Source organism: Camellia sinensis, chromosome 13 (assembly GCF_055761805.1).
Source record: "Camellia sinensis isolate YWXY chromosome 13, ASM5576180v1, whole genome shotgun sequence".
In the NCBI taxonomy this organism is placed as follows: Eukaryota; Viridiplantae; Streptophyta; class Magnoliopsida; order Ericales; family Theaceae; genus Camellia; species Camellia sinensis.
The window spans coordinates 85,859,256-85,879,351 of NC_138973.1; the positions used below are offsets into that span (position 1 = coordinate 85,859,256).

The window sequence follows — 20,096 nt, forward strand, 5'->3', positions numbered from 1 at the left end:
ACAAAGGAAGTTCATGCTGGTAGCAATTGACTATTTCACAAAATGGGTAGAAGTTGAACCCCTTGTGAAGATTCGGGACATTGATGTGAAGAACTTCATATGGAATAACATCATCACCAGGTTTAAGATTTCAAGGGCAATAGTAACAGATAGTAGTACACAATTTGACAGTAAGTTAATCAAATGCTTCTGTACAAAATACAATATCAATAACTATTACTCCACTTCAAGTTTCCCTCAGAGTAATGGTTAGGTAGAAGCATCCAGTAAGACTATCTTGGATAGGATCAAGAAGAGACTGGAAGCAGCTAAAGGAAAATGGGTAGAAGAATTGCCCAACGTACTCTGGGCATATCAGACTACGCTGAGAAGATCAATTACGGAATCCTCATTTGCCATGACTTGTGGCAAAGAAGCAGTTTTTCCACTAGAAGTCGGCATTCCTGGGATCAGAACACAAGGAGTAGAGAATGGGACTAACGAGGCATTCCTGGCCCGAGATCTTGACCTATTGGAAGAAAGACAGAGAGAGCAGCAATTCGGCTTGGGGCATACCAATAGCAGCTTGCTAGGGCTTACAATAAAAAGGTCAACTCAAGAGAGTTTCAAGTTGGGCCCAAATTGTAAGGGGCCTTATAGAATCATTTCGGTCGCCGGCAATGGGGCATATCGGCTTGGAGACAGTGAAGGCAAAGAGTTGCCAAGACCCTAGAACACTTGCAACTTAAAGTTTTTCTCTCATTAGACTTTTTTGTTTTTTCGAAATTTATGTCATAACTTTCTTAGCCGAGGTAGAAATAAAGTTCTTTTTTAGTGTGATTTTTTTAAAACTTTGAAAATTTGTGTGAATGGACTGACCAGTCCTTTGGCGATGTTTCTGATTGAAACATGACGAATAACTTAGACTTATTATATGGTAGAATTGAATTATACTTGCATATAATAGAGTTGAACTAAGTTGCCGATGTTTCTGATTGAAACATAACAAATAACTTAGACTTATTATATGATAGAGTTGAATTATACTTGCATATAATAAAGTTGAACTAAGTTGACGATGTTTCTGATTGAGACATGACGAATAACTTAGACTTATTATATGACAGAGTTTAATTATACTTGCATATAATAGAGTTTAACTAAGTTGAATTGAAATTAGAATTGCTATGTTGGCAGAATTAAACTTTGAATGGAACTAAGTACATTTAAGTTAGATTAATAGAGAAACTGAGGTTGAGAACCTCGGCTAGTCCTTGTTTGAATCTGACTTCGGCGAAAGGTTATACGTACTTAATGTGAACATAAGTAACACTTAGGTTCACATCAGGGGGCAGAGAGCTGGAGAATGATGAATGAACTTTAAAGTGCTTTGGACTTGTTGACATTTTTTGGAAACATTTACAGGGTAAGAATTGGCTTAACACTTGTTGAAATTTCAGAAAAATTTACAAGTTGAAGTTAAGCCGAGGTAATATTGAAAGAAGTACTCGACATATTTACTCGCCGATATGACCAAGTTGCCAAACTTGGAAATGATAGAAGACAGTAAGTGAGAGTGAAGTGGCAAGCTCAAAGAAACAATACTTGTAAAAACATTTCGATATATTTTTAAGTGTTAAGCCAAGGCTGAGATAAATAATCAGAAGTTATGTCTGAGATATTTTACTCGGAGGAGATTATACAGTTAAAGGTATAAATTGAAGACATGCCAAATTATTCTAAGTATGAAAGTTGTAGAACACAAATAAAAGAAAAGAAGACATTCAAACACTTAGAAGAAATAAGGAAACTTGCATTCACAAGCGATTACTTGCTTAGATTACAAGAGCTGCACATCGGCCAAATATGAAACTAAAACATTGTTTAGGCAAAACAAAATACAAACAAAGGAAGAAAAGGAATACAAGGAAAAGGAGAAATATTCTAAGTACTAGGATTGGCTTGATCGGCTGGTGGTGTTGCACTCTTGTCGATCGCTATCTCGACGTCAATCTCCAGCAGAGTCTGATCCAGACTTTTCTCGGCGTACCGGATCTCGGCCTCAAAAGTAGTTGGATTGGGAGAGACACTCTTGGAAACCAAGTCATCCTCTTCATCTTGAGTTAAGTCTATTTGCTCGTTGAGGGTGGGAGACTTGGGATCAGTGGAAGCCTTCCCCTCATCTTCGTCGGCCTCACCAACATCGGCATCTTCTTCGGCTTCATCGCTGGAGTCCTTGGGCTCTGGTAGGAAAGGCACTTCAAGTTGATTGATATCCTGAAGATCAGAGTCCATAGGAACGGCCAACTTGTTGAGGGCCGCCATCCAACCGAGGTAGTAACCTCGGTTGCAAGCCAAGTTGACTTGCTGTTTGTATTGGTCACGGACGACGACCTACCCCTCTTCGAAGGCTTTTTCGTCGGCCGCCTTTACCTCGGCCTCTTTATTGGCAAGAGCCTCCTGAAGCTTGGCCTCCATGTTAGCTACCTTGGCATTGGCAGCTTCGAGGTCGGCTCTTGCTGTCTTGGCATCGTCTTTGGCCATTTTTGCCTTTTCCTCGGCCAGACTTTAAGCATCTTTGGCTTCCTTGGCTTGGTCCATCAGAGCGCGATTGCTGGCCTCAGCTTTGTTGAGCAAAGAGAGAAATTTGGCTACTTCTTTGGTCTTTTTCGCCAATTCCTTCCTCATCATCTTGGTTTTTACAGCATACGAGTGGGCATGCTGAATAACCTGCAAGAAGTAAAACAAACTAGTAAAATTTTTTCTAAGTATAGAAAGAACTGTGAAAAGGTGAGTATAAGAGGATTACCAAAACCGAGTGTTGCATCATGAGAGTAAAGTTCTCATTCTCGTGCAACTCGGCCATGCGGTTCATGTCTTCGGGCAGAAGAACTACCGTGGACAGGGCCGCGCCGACTTCAAGATTCGCAGCACTGTCACCGGTGATAAGAGGTTTGTCGTCGAGCATGATTTCGGCCGCCCAAATCATGCTTTGGGAGTAGCTGTTGCCTTCCTGTTGGTCAGACCTTGGCTTTTTGGCTGGTGGGGCCTCGGATGTTGGGGCCTCGGCTAGGCATTTTTCGATAGCGGGGGCGTTCTTCTCGGTCTCAGTTAACTTCGAGATAGGCACAGTGTCCTCAGAATCTATCTGAGTCACTGTGGCCTTGCCTTGGCCTTCTTCATCCGTTTTAGCTTTGGGGTTGGTTGGAAAGGAGAGGATGAGGATTGAACTGTCACCACGCCGGGGATGTTAGCGAGCAGGTTTTCAACAATTGCTGGTTTGCACCCAATCTCGTCGGCGGTGGCGACGACAGTGACTTTGGTGCCGAAGTGAATTGCTGGTGATACAATATGTGGGTTGGCTAGATCGTAAGCCAGTGCCTCAGTACTTTGGCATTTTCGGCTATGAGTTCTATCAGTAAGAGTGTTAGCAGAAACTTGGCGACGACATCGGCGATTATGTAGAGGAATTAATTGCGAAGTAGAGGTGGATGGTTGCTCTACAGGACCAGAGGTTGATCCTTGGTCTGGCCTTGATGATGATTCAGCTTGCGGAGTCGTAGCAGAAGGAGGGGACTTGCTCTTCTTAGGGACGTCAAGCAAGGTAGATTTGTAGGTTGGAATATAGTTGAGCAACAGTGGGGCTTTGCGCTGGTCAACTGGCAAACCCAGCAGCTTCTTAAAGTCCTTGCTGGGGTAGAAGGTTTTGCGAAAGTCTTTTGGAGGTTGAGGAAGAGCTGCAAGTACAAAAATCAGACATTAGAACATATAAAGGAATAAAAGTGATAAAACTTAAAAGCATGTAAAGTGACACTTGGTTCTTACCCTTACCCTCTTTAAACACTGTTCGGCTCAAGGGGTAGAGGTGAAGGTCGTCTTCAGGTAGGAACTCCCAATTGCTTGAGACGATGAAAAATCATCTCCAGCACCTTTGTTAGAGTCTGAGAGGTCGGCAATGAGTTTGTACTCAGTGGATCTCGGCTTGAGGTAATAGATGTAGCCTTTTTCTGATTTCAAGCCACACATGGTGTAACAGTATTGGATGTCGGCTAGTGTTATCCTAGCGTTTTCTCAGCTAGCTAAAGCAATGATACCATTAATGACTCTATGGGAGTTAACGGCCAATTGCATCGAATTGAGCTTGTAGTAATGACGGATTTGCCGGAAAAGGATGTTTAGAGGGAACCTAAGTCCACACTCTATAAAAGAAACTACCGGAAAGGGCATGAAGTTGTCACTAGGTATGATGGAGTCCTCCTCCCCAGCCAACCTAAGATAGACATTGACAGGGATGGAGAACTCTCTCCTAAAGTGCTCAAGCTTTTCTAGGGTGTCCAGCCTCTACCTAAACATACCCATGACGTCGGCTAAAGGGGGAAGGTGCAAGATTTCAGAAGAGAGTGGTTTGTGTGGGTTTAAAGGACCTCGGCTGAATCCTAGAGAGCACTAGAGTAAAGGTTTCTGAGGATCTAAGGGGATTTTGGTTTGGTTTTCCTAAGGAACAGAGTTCTAGATCAAATCCCAAGCCTAGGTCTGCAGAAACAAGAATTGAAGGCAAGAATCTGGAAAATGCAACAAGAAAATAGGAAAAAGAGCATAATTTAGACTTAAGAAAGCAACAGAAATTCAAGAACACAGAGTAAGTGCGTGCAGACGTGCAAAAGCCAACAGCAGTGACAAATTCCTAAAGTATCAAGTATGTAAGCAATATGAATGTGTATATATAAACACAGAAACAGATTGAACAACACAAAGTCATGAACAAGCATGCTTGACACCCAAAATGATGAAATTCGAAGAACAAGATAGATTTAAAGACAAGGGGTGATAACTAAAGTATGGAGATACAAACCGAGTACAACTACGAAATCAAGATCACAAGAATAACGAATGCAGTACAAAGGGCATGGGGCAAATACAGATGCATTAAATAAACAGTATAGAGTTGGGAATGAAAATAAAAAGCCGAGGACTTACCAAATAACGTCAACGGAAAGGACGCTGGAATAAAGATCGCCGGAGTCAGATAACGTGAGTAGTCAGAGCTAGATGACGAAATGCTCGTCGGAGGAGATGATTGGAGCAAATTACAGAAGCTTCAAAACACAAAAATGGAGGATTTGGGAGAGAAACGTTAGAGAGAGAAAAATTTGATTGAAAATTGAATTCTCAAAAGTGAAGAGACGGAGAGAGAGTGAGATATTTTGTTACAAACACGAAAAGTGGCAAACCATAATGATTTGTCTTGGATGACGTGTCTGTCAGGCGACATGCGCAGAAGCGACGCAACCTGATGACGTGTGTTAGGTACGAATCAATGAGAGAGGGATGCGTGGTGCAAACGGTTGAGAAAACAGTGCATGACAGCTTATGCGCAGATAGAATTCTTGGAGTTCTTGATTTAATGGAGCAAGGACCTCGGCTCAGGGAACGATCTTGGTTAAGGAACTTGATTCTTGGTTCTTGGTCATTAAAGAAGTAGACTGCAAAGTCTTGGTCATGTGAAGCCGACGTGTGATGATCTCGGTCATGAAGGATGGAGTAGGTCCTAGCCAATGTGCTATATGGACAAACGGTATAGGTTCCATCACCTCAAGATGCTGAGATAATAGAACCTAGGGGCCAGTTGTGGGGGCATATTTTGTGAATAACAACACGTGGCCAAGGTGATACTGAAGTGTCAGCCGAGGTGCTACGTGTCTTGGTCATGGCGCCAAGGTGATCTCGGCTAGGCCGAGGTTATCTGCAGAGATATCGGAATCCGAGATGAACAGATAAGGGACAAGAGTCCTAGAATGGGGGAAGACCTCAGTCTGGATAAAGATAAGGCTCTTAAGGAGTTTATTTCTATTTGGCTGGGAGTCCAAGATAAGCATTGAGCCAGAGTCCATTGAAGCTAGGCTTCTACAGGAATCAGGTTAGTGCTGGCTATAAAAATAAGGCACTCTCGTGGGTTTAAGGTACATTTTTTGTATTCTGGCTAGTGAGTTAAGTACTGTTTACTATCTTTGGGAGATAACTAAGTACTGACTTGATCATCGGAGTGCCCCGAGTGGACGAACCACCGCCGGAGACTTATCTTTCTGTGGTAGGTTATTCGGGCGAAATCTATTCTGCCGGTGCTCTCCAGCTGAGTACCTGTTTGGCAGTGTGGTCAGAAATCAGCACCCACATATAGTAAAAAAGCTTGGGGCCAAGGATCTTCCTCTCAACAGTGTTTCTCGAGGCTCCACTCTTCCTTCTGAATAAGTAAGGCCCCGTTAGCCCAGGTAGAAACTTGAGAAGAATGCGAGGGACATCATAACCATTCTCCCGACCGTCTCTTACAGAGAAGACCAGTATCCTCCGCCCGTTCGGGAAAAGCCTTCGCATTCCTAATCTGGTAGGGCCAAACAATTTTATTTGCCCTAGCTTAGCGAATCACATCCTGACGCTCTTTTCCCTATCAAAGGCATCAGATGCTAGAATCTTACTTCTTTTGCGTTTTCCTTTTCGAACCTAAACTCGCTACCCGGAACTGGCATTCTCCTCCCATTTAGATCTCGACTGGAAAGGTTGAGTAGACAGAGCAGACAACGAGTTAGAGGATGCTGCAAAACCATGTGATTAATCCATCTGCACTATTCATTAATTGAAGAAAGTTGGAAAGCCTTCAGAGCCTCAACCCTTACCATTATATTTAGAATAATGCTATATGCACCAATTAGTGTATGTAGCACCACCGTTATATTCAATAAAAAGAAAGCTGACTAGCAAACACTACAGGAAATAAGGGTTTAGGTGGCGTTTTTTTAACGGCATTTTTTAAAACGTCACTATTTTTAATATTTTACGGCGTTTTATAAACGTCTTGTTTTTCTTTAATTGAAACGGCGCCGTTTTATGAATAGGAGGCGTTTTTTTACGCCTTCAAATGCATGTTGTCTCACGTGCTTCCTTTTCCAATCTGAGAATCTCAACTCCAAATTGAATCGATGCACTCACAAATAAGCTCTCTCTCTCCCCGCTGTCTAAACCCTCAGAAATTGAAGTTGCTTATCAATGGAATGCTCAGAAATTGAAGTTCTCTCTCGAAATCGAAGTGATTCATCAGAGTGATTTCGAAGTTCATCTCAGGATTCAGATCTCGAAATCGAAGTTCATATCTCGAAATTTTAAAATTCTGAGTTCAAATCACTTCGATTTCATATTGCAATTCAAATATGAGTTTATATCACTTCGATTTTGATTTAGATCTGAGTTCATATCACTTCGATTTCGATTCAGATCGTGATTCAGATCTCAGCGATTCAGATCGGTCTCAGTGATTCATATCTCGAAATCGAAATCGAAGTTCGATTCAGATCGTGATTCAGGTATCAACGATTCAGATCGGTCTCAGTGATTCACATCTTGAAATCGAAATCGAAGGTCAGCTCAGCGATTCAGATTGGTGATTCAGCTTGGTGATTCAGAGGTTCAGATCGATCTCAGCGATTCAGATCGGTGATGAAGACAGTAAGATTACCACTGTTCAACTAATGTTACTACAATTTTTCCACAAAACATTATCACATGTTCAGGAGACACAACTTATGATGAAGACAGTAAGATTACCACTCTTTATCTCTTCACTTTTTCTTCTCCCTACAAATCCCTTCACATATCCAATATCCAAACATAGCTCAAGCATTTTACTTCTTGTTTTTTATGAGTGACATGGGATTTGCTTATATGTCTTTGATGTAATAATGATTTCTTGAAGAATTTACTTCATAACAAATTCTTCTGGTCTTGTGAATTCTGAAATTAGGGCTGTAAATTTGATGCAAAATTGCTAGTTATGCCAAAGCTCTTATGATTAGTTTGAATTGAGATGGAGGTATTTGTGTTAATGCATTTCTCCAAGCTCTTATGATTACATTATTTTCATGAGGAATGGCATTTTGCTTATGTTATCTTACAATCCTATGCATAATTTTTGTTTTTTAGATATACCACATTAATGTGTGCATAATTTATGAAGTCTGTTGTTTAGGAATTTGATTTCAGAGGGCACGATTCTGCATTCAAAGACCGATATATGCAATTACAAAATGTTCGGGTGAGCGTTGGGAATGCCCTGCACTCAAATTTCACTGACAACCCTGACCAAGAATGTATCCTTGCCACAATTTTGCATGTACAAACACATATATCAACACACATGCATTTGAAAAAGAGATGGCATGTAAACATACATTACATGCATAGATGAGAAATTATGTAATGGATTGAGAGTGATCAATAATTATATTCATAATGTTAATGGATTTACCTGGCTAAGTATTCCATATATATATTATCTTGTTTTCCCTGAAAATGTGACTACTTGACTGTGTTTCGTAGCTATTAAACAGGAAAAGCTGATCCTTGGAATGCTGAGCCCTATCGATGAATTCTCCAACATAAATAGTAGGAACAACCAGTGAATGATACTAAACAGAAAGCAAAGGTGTGATGTCTGAAAGTTGATTGCTTGAAGAGGTAATATGTTAGTAACTTGAGATCCTTTGTGATTGTTAATGTTAATTGGATGGTTATAGGCAATGTATGAAGAAGTTTATGACAAGCTCACATGTGATTGATCCGTGTTACATCTAGTGATTCTTTAAGGATGTATGGCCTGCAGCCCATCGTTTTGGCCCGGGTCCAATCTCGCCCTCCTATCTCAGGTAAGGCTAGATATATGGAACATTGCTTGGTCTGAAAACCCAACCCGATTTCATGAAAACAGAAGCATAACTAAGTATTATTATTTGGATTAAAGACCCAGGATAACAATGACATCTTAGCCTGCTGTTTTGGGAAGTAGCTATTTTAGTTGATTTTTTAGATTTTTTTTTAAAAGACGTGCAAAGAAGTAGAGAGAAAAGTTGACTTTTTGGTAGTGACCTTTTAGCTATTTTAGTATGTTCCCAAACTTGCCAAGTGCTTGTAAAATTGCCTTTGTTTTGTGGTTTTGCTGTTCATGGCATGTCAATTTGTGTACTCATACTCATGAACCCTTTATTTTAAAAAAACTGATTGAAACCTCTGTATCTTAAGTGATTGATACTGATTGTGGCTAATTTGTTGATTTAGCAATGGAGCTTGCACGGTCTTTGGAGAAGTTGACAAATGAAAAACTTCTGAATTTAACATGTGAATTTTGTCGTTTGGAAATCAAGTATATTTTATTCTCTTGCTTTTGTTACAGAATTGGCGGGTGGGAGAATTTCTTCCATTGCAATAAATGCCGTAAGTCTCTGTTCTTTCCTGTATTGTTTATATGTCATATAGGTGTTTTGATTACGTTTATGTTAGTATATTTTAATTGTTTGTGCTAATTATATTGTGGACATACCTTTTAGGATGCTGCTACTCGGTTCTTTTGAAGAATAGCCATCCCTGTGTTGAAGGAGCAATGCATAATGACTTCCCTGTTTGCTTTTGAGGTATTTGACATTATCCATATTTGCTTTGGTTCTTCCTATACTATAATGATTTCAGTGTTTTATGTTTTAGTACGTGTCCACAAGCACATGCTAATCAAAAGCGGTTTCTGCAGTATCTATTTGAGTCGAGAAATGATGTAACCGTCATGCCCTGTGGGCATACTATTCACGAGAGCTGCTTAAAGGATATGCATGAACATTATCGGTGAGGGTCTAAAGAATTAATTCTCGGGTAAATGGTTTTGAGAAATATATATTTTTTTTGTATGTATTAATTTACTTGGTTATTGAATGGGTATGCATGTCCTATCTGCTCCAAGTCAGTCTGTGATATGTCGAAGGTATGGGAGAAATGTTTACTTTTGCATGATTATGTCCTGAAAATAGCTTGCCTCTATAAACTGCAGTAATTCTAGAAATTATTCAAAACACTAGTCCAGTCATTTTTGCTTAAAAACCCTATTCTCTTTGTAGCATTTTTCTTCGCTCACCATACACATGTGCTCACCATACACATGTGCACACATGTATAGATTGTTCTGGAAATGCGTTGGTTGTGATCTGTGTTGATTTTATGGGTTTAGTTCCTAAAATGTTGATTCCGTTGTTGGTTATTCTTTTGTGTATTCGTCAATTTCTTTTGATTGAAATGCTGTATTTGTGAGATGGGTTCAATTGATTTCATCCCTTGGCTTCTGGGTTTCTTTTACTCTACAGCAGTTAGAAGGGGAAAATTAGTACGAGGCTGTGGATTCTGATTACTGGGTCTTTTATTTATTTATTATTAATTTTATGTTTGATTTCCTTGTATTATTTTTTATCACAGAGTTGAAAATTTGTCTAAACATAGATTGTGATCCTATTCCTCTTAATTCATAAGTCTCTCTCTCTCTCTCTCTCTCTCTCTCAATTACTATGCAAATGCCTTTGACCTGCATTAGATGTTTGTGGAGGTACCCATCAGAACTATTCCTTCTTCTAATCTTTTATACTGACCAGATGTAATGCCCCACTATTTCTTGTAACCCCTTGTAAACTATGTTGGATGTTACTATAATGCAGCAATACTATAGTTTATGTCATGGATTTAGCGCATTCCTTAAATTTCTTCCGCATTCATTTTTTATTCCCAAATAAGTTCTAGTTTCTTATGAGCTTTCACGATTTTGTTTACTTCAAACCTTATTTGTTTTTACTCTGCTAACTGCGCTGCTTTTTTACGAAAAATGAAGGTTGAGTGTACCATGCCAAAAGATGATGGCAATTTGGCTTCTTTTGTTGGGTTCAGGGTTCAGCATGACAATGCCAGAGGCCCCATGAAGGGAGGAATCAGATACCACCCAGAGGTTTGTTCATGACCTATTAACTGAAACCTTTGCTGACAGGGTAGAAATTGGGTTTCTAAGATTATACCACCCAGAGGTGATGATTATGTTTTTTCTGGATTTTAAAGATTATTTTGGGTTTCTGTTGAAATAGTTACCTGGAAACTGTAGGTTGACCCAGATGAGGTGAATGCTTTAGCACAACTAATGACGTGGAAGACCGCAGTAGCCAATATACCATACGGTGGAGCCAAAGGAGGGATAGGATGCAATCCAGGGGAATTAAGCATCTCTGAGCTAGAACGACTCACCAGAGTTTTCACCCAAAAGATACACGATCTTGTTGGAGTGCACACTGATGTTCCAGCACCTGATATGGGAACAAATCCACAGGTTTACAAAAGATCTACTTTAGTTCACAGAATTTTAATGGTTGTTTAGGTTAATAACTAATGCTGTTGAGTAGTTTCCATGTATATACTTTCTAATGTTTGCTGAAATTCTGAACTGATTTTTGATTGTTGTGTGTTTAAACAGACAATGGCATGGATATTAGATGAGTACGCAAAATTTCATGGCTACTCACCTGCTGTAGTGACTGGTAAACCTGTTGTAAGTAAACATAGACTGGTCACAAAACCAGGTCTCGTAATTGTGGTTTTTCTTGTAAATATTTTGATTCTCCTAGTAACACTGATGCAGTATTTTGCATAATGGCATTAACTTTTTGATTTTTTCTTCTCATGGTTGCTGATGCTTTTGCTCTATGTTATATTAATGGTTGTTTGATGAAACCAAACTTTCGAAGTACACATATTGTGAATACAATGTATAAATAAAAAAGTTTTCATTCTACATGCACTTGGGAATCGTTACAACATTATAGTTTGTTATGTTTTCACAGTACTTCCTCATTTCTGTAATTTGACAGACTCAAATTCTTTATATCAGGATCTTGGTGGATCCCTTGGTAGAGATGCCGCCACTGGAAGGGGAGTCTTATTTGCAACAGAGGCCCTGCTCAACGAGTATGGGAAGAGCATTGCTGGACAACGATTTGTTGTACAGGTGAACCTTTTATGTGACTTACTAGAATATTTGAAATTACTGTGGAGTTGTCCACACGGAACAAAATAGCATAGCGAATAATAACTAAAAAGTAGGTTCACATAAAATAACAGATGAGGTTATTATTCCAAAAAATTGCAGAATGAGTGTTGAAGAAGCACAGCAAGAATGTGCCAGGGATTTGAGGGAGGACAGTTGACAAAAGAAAGCTAAATATCTCATTTATACTCCTTTTTCTTCAATCAATTATGTTGTGATGATTGGTTCTGATCTCAGGGATTTGGGAATGTGGGTTCCTGGGCTGCTGATCTCATCAGTGAAAAGGGTGGGAAGATTGTTGCAGTAAGTGACATAACTGGAGCTGTAAAGAACAACAAAGGACTCGACATTCCAAGCCTACTAAAGCACGTCACAGAAAATCGTGGAGTTAGAGGATTCAATGGTGGGGATGCAATAGACCCCAAATCAATATTGGTCGAAGATTGTGATATTCTCCTCCCAGCAGCCCTTGGGGGTGTGATCAACAGGTCTTTTCCTTAAACATCTGATGAGCATAATAATGTCACGGGCATGGTTTGTGAGGTTTTACATAAATTTTCGATTTGAAGGACACTTTTTTATCTGGAAAAAAATGAATTGCAGTAAACATGGACAAGGAATTACAGCAATGCACGGAGATGTCTTCACAAGTAAAGAGACGTCGAATGCTGCAGTTTGACAATGAGATTTTGGGTTCCCCTCTTTGCAATGAGGAGATATCATCTGTCTTCTTAAAATCGAAGGTTTGTGCAAGCCTATTTCCTTGTGGAAAATGTTACATGATACATCTTTTGCTGTTCTTGGGGAAAAATTCTACATAGTGGTCTTATTTTGGTTTCACACAAAAGATAATTGTTGAGATACCTGTTCTGTTGTATATTGACAATTATATGACTTCTATCTTTTGGAAGGGAAACAAATTTATCATCCACCACATATCAAGATAAATTATTTTATGATATCAACATTTTGTCAGGGGATCATTATTGGTCAATGATCATTATTGGTCAATGCAACTTCTGAACTAGTTTAGATTTGGGTTTCACCTAATTAATTTGTTCTTGCTCACTTCATTAAGGAAGTTTCAAACACTTGCATTTATAATCAAAGTTTCAGTTGAAATTACGTTTTAGTATTAATTTGTGTGATTGAATCAAGTTTCACAAAACCATTGGATCACTCTTTTTTGGTTCTTTGATTAGGAGAGAGAAGATTCGCTTGAAGAGGCTTTATCTGATATGTCGCATTGGGTGTCTGGTTTTGAAGGTTTGTCCTGTAAAGTTCTGTTCTGAGATGAATAGGTTCTTAACATTCATACATGTTTTTTTTTGTCTTGCTTGTTATAATGTGCTTAATAGAGGAAACATCTGCAACTGGTCATGAGGGCCTGGATCAGTCATCTGAGGGATGGCTAGCTGATTGCTTCAATAATGATGAGATGCATTGCAGCCCTGATGATCTGTATATATCTCTTAACTTTTCAATTCAGTCTTCTTCATCTTCTCCCTTATTTTATTAGAAAAAAAAAAATTATGTTTCTTTTTTGTTTATTATGTATATAAATTATGATTCAACCATTATAATATGTGGAACACAGAAATCTGTAAATGAAGTAGTAAGGTAAATTAAGCAAAAATTTAATTTATATTTTTTCATATTCTTTTTTGCTTTTATATTTTTAAAGTCATAAGCAGTGATCATTGATTCAATGATAAAATCTTGCCTTCTAAAGGTGAAATGCCATATTTACATAAATATAATGCAAAGATGGATTCCTTGTGTATTTCAATCCAAAGTTTGTTACTTCTCCCGGTTAATTTCCAATCTAAAAATGCTCGTTGGATCTAATGCTTTGATTGACACTTCCAGGTGCGTGATCTTGTGGAAGCGTCAAATATGTATGGCACTTTAAATAACGTACTTGACGTTGATGTCAAAAATGTCACAGTGAGAACACAAGGAAGCCTTTCATGTAATCTACGCAGAGTTAGGCAGGGTCTCGACCTCATCAGAGCTATATTCGAAAATTTTTTGTCTTCAGAGTATGTTCCTCTCTTTTATAGTATCTTCCTTCTCTCACATCTACTAAAATGTTTCCTGGCACTTGTTATTTGGAAAAATTTATGTCCTCCTATTCAGGCTCGTTGATATAATATGTGCTTTGATGATGCATATTATTGCTCCACTAGATGTAATAAAGAATCTTTGGTTTTGGACATTGAGTAGTGTGTTACCAGATTATCTACTCTCTTGCTGTCATTCTTTTCTTTCTTTGTGTTTTGTCACTTTATGTTTAGTCTGCTTTAGATGAATCAGACAACATATTAATGAACAAAAATATTTCAGTGCAATCTAATTAATTCAATGAGTTTAAATATTTCAGTGCTCTATTCCTGTTTTGCATCTGCCTGCTATTCCCATCTCAAGCTAAAGGCAAGGACACAGACAACATATTAATGAACAAAAACACACATGCAAAGCATGCCAAGAAACTTCATATTCAAGAAGCATTTGGTCTTACTAGACTCAAAGATCAACTCTAGTTCTTGAATTATTTTGTTGATGGTTTCCGACTCTGTCATCATTTATCTGATTTATTGCAATCTTTGCTTTTGTTTCTCCTTGGCAACAAAATCTCATTTATTTGATTTATTTTTTGTGTTTCTGTTAGGTATTGCTCTTTAAAAGAAGCAGCCTCAGCAGCTTATGCACAAGTTTGTGCACCATACCATACATGGGCAGTCAGGACAGCAGTTTATGCTGGAATGTGTGCTCTCCCAACGTGGGAACAACTGCTGCTGAAGCTAAATGAAAATGGTGAGATTGTGATCCCTTTATAGGCAAAAGTGATATGGCTTTGTGTCATAATTTGACCTGGACCATTGTTAAAGTTTTGAATTAAATTCCACAAATTAGGCCTTTACTAGTACCGGAGCCGAAGTAAATGAGCACACCAAAACATGTTGACAGTATTAATAATCATTGATAAAGCATGCCACAGTAAATATGAATACTCTGTGTGGAAATTATTGACTAATGGGTCTATAGTTATTACTTTTAAATACTTAAGGAAGTTAAGATGGATGAAAACACTAATGAGATTGTGTTTGTTGAAGTGTTGTATAAACAACATCACTAATATCAAATTTTTCCTTTTCCCTTCCCCCTACATTTCGAAGCACCAAATGGGGCCGTTGAGAAAAATGAAAAGATGCTATCTAGAAGTTTATACCAGCATGTCGTCAAACTTGTGGTGTTTACAACATTCAAATTGTTTATACTTATCAGATGAATAGTGTGTTCTAAAATTATTGATGTTCTCAATTTCTCCATATGCTTGTTGACAGTTTTTATACATTTAAAATGATAATTGGGAAAAGAAATCAAAGCTGATTTTTATCTTTCCAAAGAACTATTATTTCTTTTGACAGAAATACCCTGTGCATAGTATACAAAATGATTGTTTCGAGACTTAAACTCATAATCTCAAAGATTATTAGACTAAGATTTTATCATTGAATCAATGATCACTGCTTATGACTTTAAAAATATAAAAGCAAAAAAGAATATGAAAAAATATAAATTAAATTTTTGCTTAATTCAACCACTATAATATGTGTAACACAGAATATGTTTTTGTTATTTTTCAGCTTTATTACAGGTATGTTTTTTAGTTAAATATAACAGATTCAGAATAATTTTTTTTTAAAAAAAAGAGCTATAACGGCGTTTTTTCAAAACGCCACTACAGTGCCAACGGACATTTTTTTTAAAATAAAAAAATCTATCACGGCGTTTTAAAAACGTCGCTAAATATAGGATGACGTCATTTTATCATTATTTATCGCATTTAGCGGCGTTTTACTAATTTTACGACGTTTTTAAAGCGTCATAAACTTATAGCGACGGCCGCGTCCTCGACGTTTGGTGATAAGCGTCACTAAAGGAATTAGCGGCGTTTTTCATACATATAGCGGCGTCGCTAAAAGTCATTTTTCCAGCAATGAAAGTCTTAAAGTGATTGACGACTCAACGATGAGTGAGACAACATCAGTACCTGCTGGTGAGACAGTTTAATCACTTAGGTCTTTTTGTCATTCTCTTATCTTAAGGCTAAGCATTGGTTGGGAGAAGAGGGTGGTTGCATTTAGAAATGAATGAAATGGGTCAAAAGTCTCCGAAAATGAGATAAGAGGAGGTTTAAGAATTTTCAGACTCCAAAAGGCTTAGCGCTCAGAGATAACAAGGAAGGGTTCTCAATGTTGAAGGTGGGAGGCCTAACTCTTTGGGTCTTTTGCGGAAGCACAAGTAGCAACAGTAGGTTGGTCCGCCTAAGAATAAGAGGCCAAATAAATGTCTCCATCTGCTGCCAACAGGATCCTTTCTGATGGAGCTCATTTAAAGGCATGTTCAGGTTCTTTTCATGCTGCTAAGGATGCTTAACGCCACTTCGCCAACTGGCGTTACCTGTGTTCTCGTCTCTCTTAGCGTGCACACTTGCCTTTAGGGCTGCAACGTTACAAGATAATTTTTTTTGAGTTCGAATAGTCTTTTTATTATTATTATTAATTACAACAACCTTCCAGTGTTACGACCTGGTGCTCTCTTGTGAAGAGCCAAAAGCTCTTGACCTAGTAAGGTTCGGTCCAATGTGTTCACCTTAATTTGCTTAAGGTAGGTATTGAAAATTGTTAAACAACCGTAGCTGCACGGTTCGCCTTTTCGAATGCGATCGAGGATGTAGGACTTTTGACAAACTACTCGTAGGCCCTCGTCAATTATTTTGATTTTTGTCTTGCAACCGTACTTCCCAGGCGAAGTGTTTCATACGTTCGCTGGGCCCCTGATCCGCATGGCCAAGAATGTGGTTGAAATAAATGCTCTTCAAGAATCTTCAGAAAAAAAGTACAATATATATATATATATGAAATACCTTCAATCATATAGTTTGTCTTGTATTTTACTCCCTGTATTTTGGAGATTCTAACCTTTTAGCAGGAAATGTAATGATTGTTTTGAAATCAAATAAAAATATATTAATTTGTCATATTGCCCATTTTATTCTCATTATTAAGGGGGTGTTTGACATGTATTATTTTAGCACATTATCCTATTTATGTTACAATCATCTTATTTTGGTTATATCACCTCTCTACCATATCTTTTCAAACCCAATCTATATTTCATATTTTTTTTTTCTCGTAAAAAGTCAAAAAACATACTTATTTAGATCATCCAAAATACTTCATAAATATGTTTATAATTATTTTTAAAGGGTAGCTTTGGGATTCTCTAGAGTTTTATGTTTTGACTTTTCAAAATGGACAAATATTTTGAGACATCAAAAAAAGGAAAGATGGATAAATAATATGAAAGGGAGAGAGTATTAACTTTGGCCTCATTTGAGAACTAGCTTATAAGCCAGTTTATTGATTATTTGACTTATTTGAATTATATCACCTTTCAATTTTTTTACGTATTTTTTCATAATAAATGAAAAAACTAACTTATAAATAACTTCCCAAAACAATTTATGTCATAGTAATGAGAAGAGTTAAAGTTGACCAATAGACTGGTGATAGGAAAAAATGATTTTTGCAAGTGATTGAACTCATTATTTGGGTTTGTTAGAAAACATTTGTCTGCAGAGTTTGCCTGTGTATGGGATGGACCGCTTAGGTTAGCTTTTATTCATTATGGACTCATAATTTTAGTTGTTGAACAGTGAAAGATTGGGTAAATTACACTGTTTTCCCCTGAGGTTCCTAACCCATAGTTAAATGGGCTGGTTTGGGCTGGTTGTTCTCATCCACAAGTTGTATATACTTGGCCCAAACCCACCCATTTGCCACCCATACACGTCACCATCGTCCCAAGTAACTCAAGGAATTGGAGTCACTGCTGTGGCAAAGGCACAACAGTGACTGTTGTGCTTCATTTTGTGATACATTATGCGATTATTTTTATGATCTGAACTGTTCATTTTGTAGGGTTTGTTGAGTACTTTAAGCCTACCAAAAATCATAGTAATCGGATACCAATAACTATATGATTGATAACCAAAAAAACAAACAAGAAGTTTTTCTTTTGAAAAATAGTATAAAAATATGCAATTCGATCATATAGTTGTTGATATCCGATTAATATGATTTTTGGTAGGCTTGAAGTACTCAATAAATCCTACAAAATGAACAGTTCAGATCATAAAAATAAACCCATAATATATCACAAAATAAAACACAACAGTCACTACTATACATTTGCCACAGCAGTGACCCCAAGTCCGTAACTCAATCACCATCACACCATTCCCTAATTTTACCCCACATTGGATTATATTGGTGACTTGTCATTCATAGCAAAAAAGAGGGTCTATAGTTGGTGTATTGTTTGTTCATATAAATTAAACATTTTGCGTGTGGATTAAACATTTTTTATACATTTATTTAAAAGTGTATTTATTTATCATTTTATCTTTTTTTGGTCATATCATTTCTCTATATTTTTGTATATCTTTTTATAAAAATTTAATAAGTGTGCTTATTTTGATCATCTTAAACAAGTAAAAACATTATTGTCCCTTTGAAGCTTAAAGTTCTAAACTATTTTTTTTTTTAATTTTTTAAAACTTTTAAATCTAAAAAATAAATTTGTAATTATACTATTGGCTACTTTCATTTTATTGATATTTTTCTTATCATTTCCACTGTAGGAAAACTGAGTATTAGTGGTGTTTCAAAAACACCGCTATAGAATAATTAGAGTTGCAGTCATGGATTTTGTGGCTTTGACTATGATAGGACAATTACAAAAAATCATTTAGTGGCGTTTCAAAAATGCCACTATAAAATAATTAGAGTTACAGTCATGGATTTTGTGGTTTTGACTATGATAGGACAATTACAAAATATCATTTCTGCTAATAGAAATTAAGACGATAGATCACGAGTACAAAAATACCAAATTACCCTTACTCTAAAGTTGAATCTGTAGAAATGGTCAGTAATAATATTTCAATAATGCTACGGTTACTTACCATTCTACTAACAACTCTACAGAAAGCTTACATGGCATGACATATCACTTTCCTGGGCCCACTGTCATAAACAAATCATTATAGAAAAAGAATTATAAAAAAAAAGGAAAAAAGGAAATAAGAATCTGCAGAGTCGTACAAAAATAGCGGTATCTTCTACTTCCTCTCTCTCACGTCGTTTTGGTGAACTAAAGTATTCGTTCATCTCTCTCTTTACAAGTTCTCTTTCTTTGTGGGTTTGACTAGGTCTCTTTCACATCTCTGATAATCGACTAAATCAATGATGAACTAAACCCAAGAGAATAATCGAACAAAGACTTTTTCCTTGGCCTCTCTCTTGCCTATAGATTTTGATAAATCATTCATTGTTGCCTCCTGTTTTATTTAAACTATGAAGGCTATTAGTGCTCATTTTTTGTTCGAGGTATGCACTAATTTAATTCTATTAGTAAATCATAGCTGAGTTTAGTGTATTCTTTAATAAGAGTAACAATTTTTATTTTATTTTATTTATTATTAGGGTCATCATCATCCATCTCCATCTAGGAGGGCAGACTTAGAGATGAGAGGAGTTATGCATCCCAACAATTTCACTGGAATGTTGACAATGAATGATATGGCACAAGCTAAAACTCCAACATTGCACAAAGATGACAGAAGTGAAGAGCATTGACATCACATTTGTATTTTTTTAATTTTATTACACATTGTGACTACTATTTAAACTCAAGTGATACTGTTGAATCTCTATTTGAAGTTAATGAGGATTGTTAGTTTTGTTTTGTTTGATATATGTTTAACCATTTCAACAGCATTTCAGTACCATTTTGGCAACATGTGAACAAAAAATTATCAAACCATAACCACCACCATAGCATAGTTCATTAATAACTCCAACATTACACAAAGATGGTATAAACGAAGAGCATTTATATCCACAGTTGTATTTTTGAACTTGGATTACAAATTGTAACTAATATTTAATTTATTTTTTATCGACAAAGAAGAAATATATTAATAGAAAGAGAAGGAAATACCGCAAAACAAAAGAAAACACAAGTTGACGAAGATGCATCAGTGCAGCCCCAAGGAAAAATCCAGAAAGAAGAGCAGGGGATTTGGAGAAGATTTAATATCACCCCACAGGGAAAAAAAAAATATATATATATATATAGCAGTGAACTTAGTCCAAGA

At 37.1% G+C, this 20,096-nt stretch overlaps 2 protein-coding genes and 2 long non-coding RNA genes across 5 annotated transcripts; all 4 read left to right on the forward strand.

The window, feature by feature from the left end:
* Nucleotides 1-6,742: 6,742 nt before the first annotated feature.
* Nucleotides 6,743-8,807, forward strand: LOC114277391 (uncharacterized). The gene is made up of 3 exons (XR_014348065.1): nt 6,743-7,565; nt 7,997-8,117; nt 8,347-8,807. It is a non-coding gene; the product is annotated as an uncharacterized LOC114277391 (long non-coding RNA).
* Nucleotides 8,808-9,180: 373 nt separating this feature from the next.
* LOC145805878 (uncharacterized) lies at nt 9,181-10,544 on the forward strand. The gene is made up of 3 exons (XR_014348066.1): nt 9,181-9,237; nt 9,351-9,434; nt 9,548-10,544. It is a non-coding gene; the product is annotated as an uncharacterized LOC145805878 (long non-coding RNA).
* A 116-nt stretch (nt 10,545-10,660) lies between these two features.
* Nucleotides 10,661-12,401, forward strand: LOC145806268 (glutamate dehydrogenase B-like). Its single transcript, XM_082902722.1, has 5 exons — nt 10,661-10,780; nt 10,931-11,152; nt 11,297-11,371; nt 11,711-11,827; nt 12,104-12,401. Exons 1-5 carry the CDS (start codon nt 10,661-10,663, stop codon nt 12,365-12,367), a joined length of 798 nt encoding a protein of 265 aa, XP_082758848.1. The 3' UTR covers nt 12,368-12,401.
* A 42-nt stretch (nt 12,402-12,443) lies between these two features.
* LOC114278860 (protein XRI1) lies at nt 12,444-14,684 on the forward strand. Of its 2 annotated transcripts, XM_082902721.1 has the most exons (5): nt 12,450-12,609; nt 13,069-13,132; nt 13,225-13,327; nt 13,736-13,908; nt 14,538-14,684. In XM_082902721.1, exons 1-4 carry the CDS (start codon nt 12,475-12,477, stop codon nt 13,776-13,778), a joined length of 345 nt encoding a protein of 114 aa, XP_082758847.1. In that variant the 5' UTR covers nt 12,450-12,474; the 3' UTR covers nt 13,779-13,908; nt 14,538-14,684. The 2 variants fall into 2 exon arrangements, with proteins under 2 accessions (XP_082758846.1, XP_082758847.1); XM_082902720.1 differs by lacking the exons at nt 13,225-13,327; nt 14,538-14,684 and adding an exon at nt 14,250-14,531 and having other exon boundaries at nt 12,444-12,609; nt 13,815-13,908.
* The last annotated feature ends 5,412 nt before the right edge of the window (nt 14,685-20,096 follow it).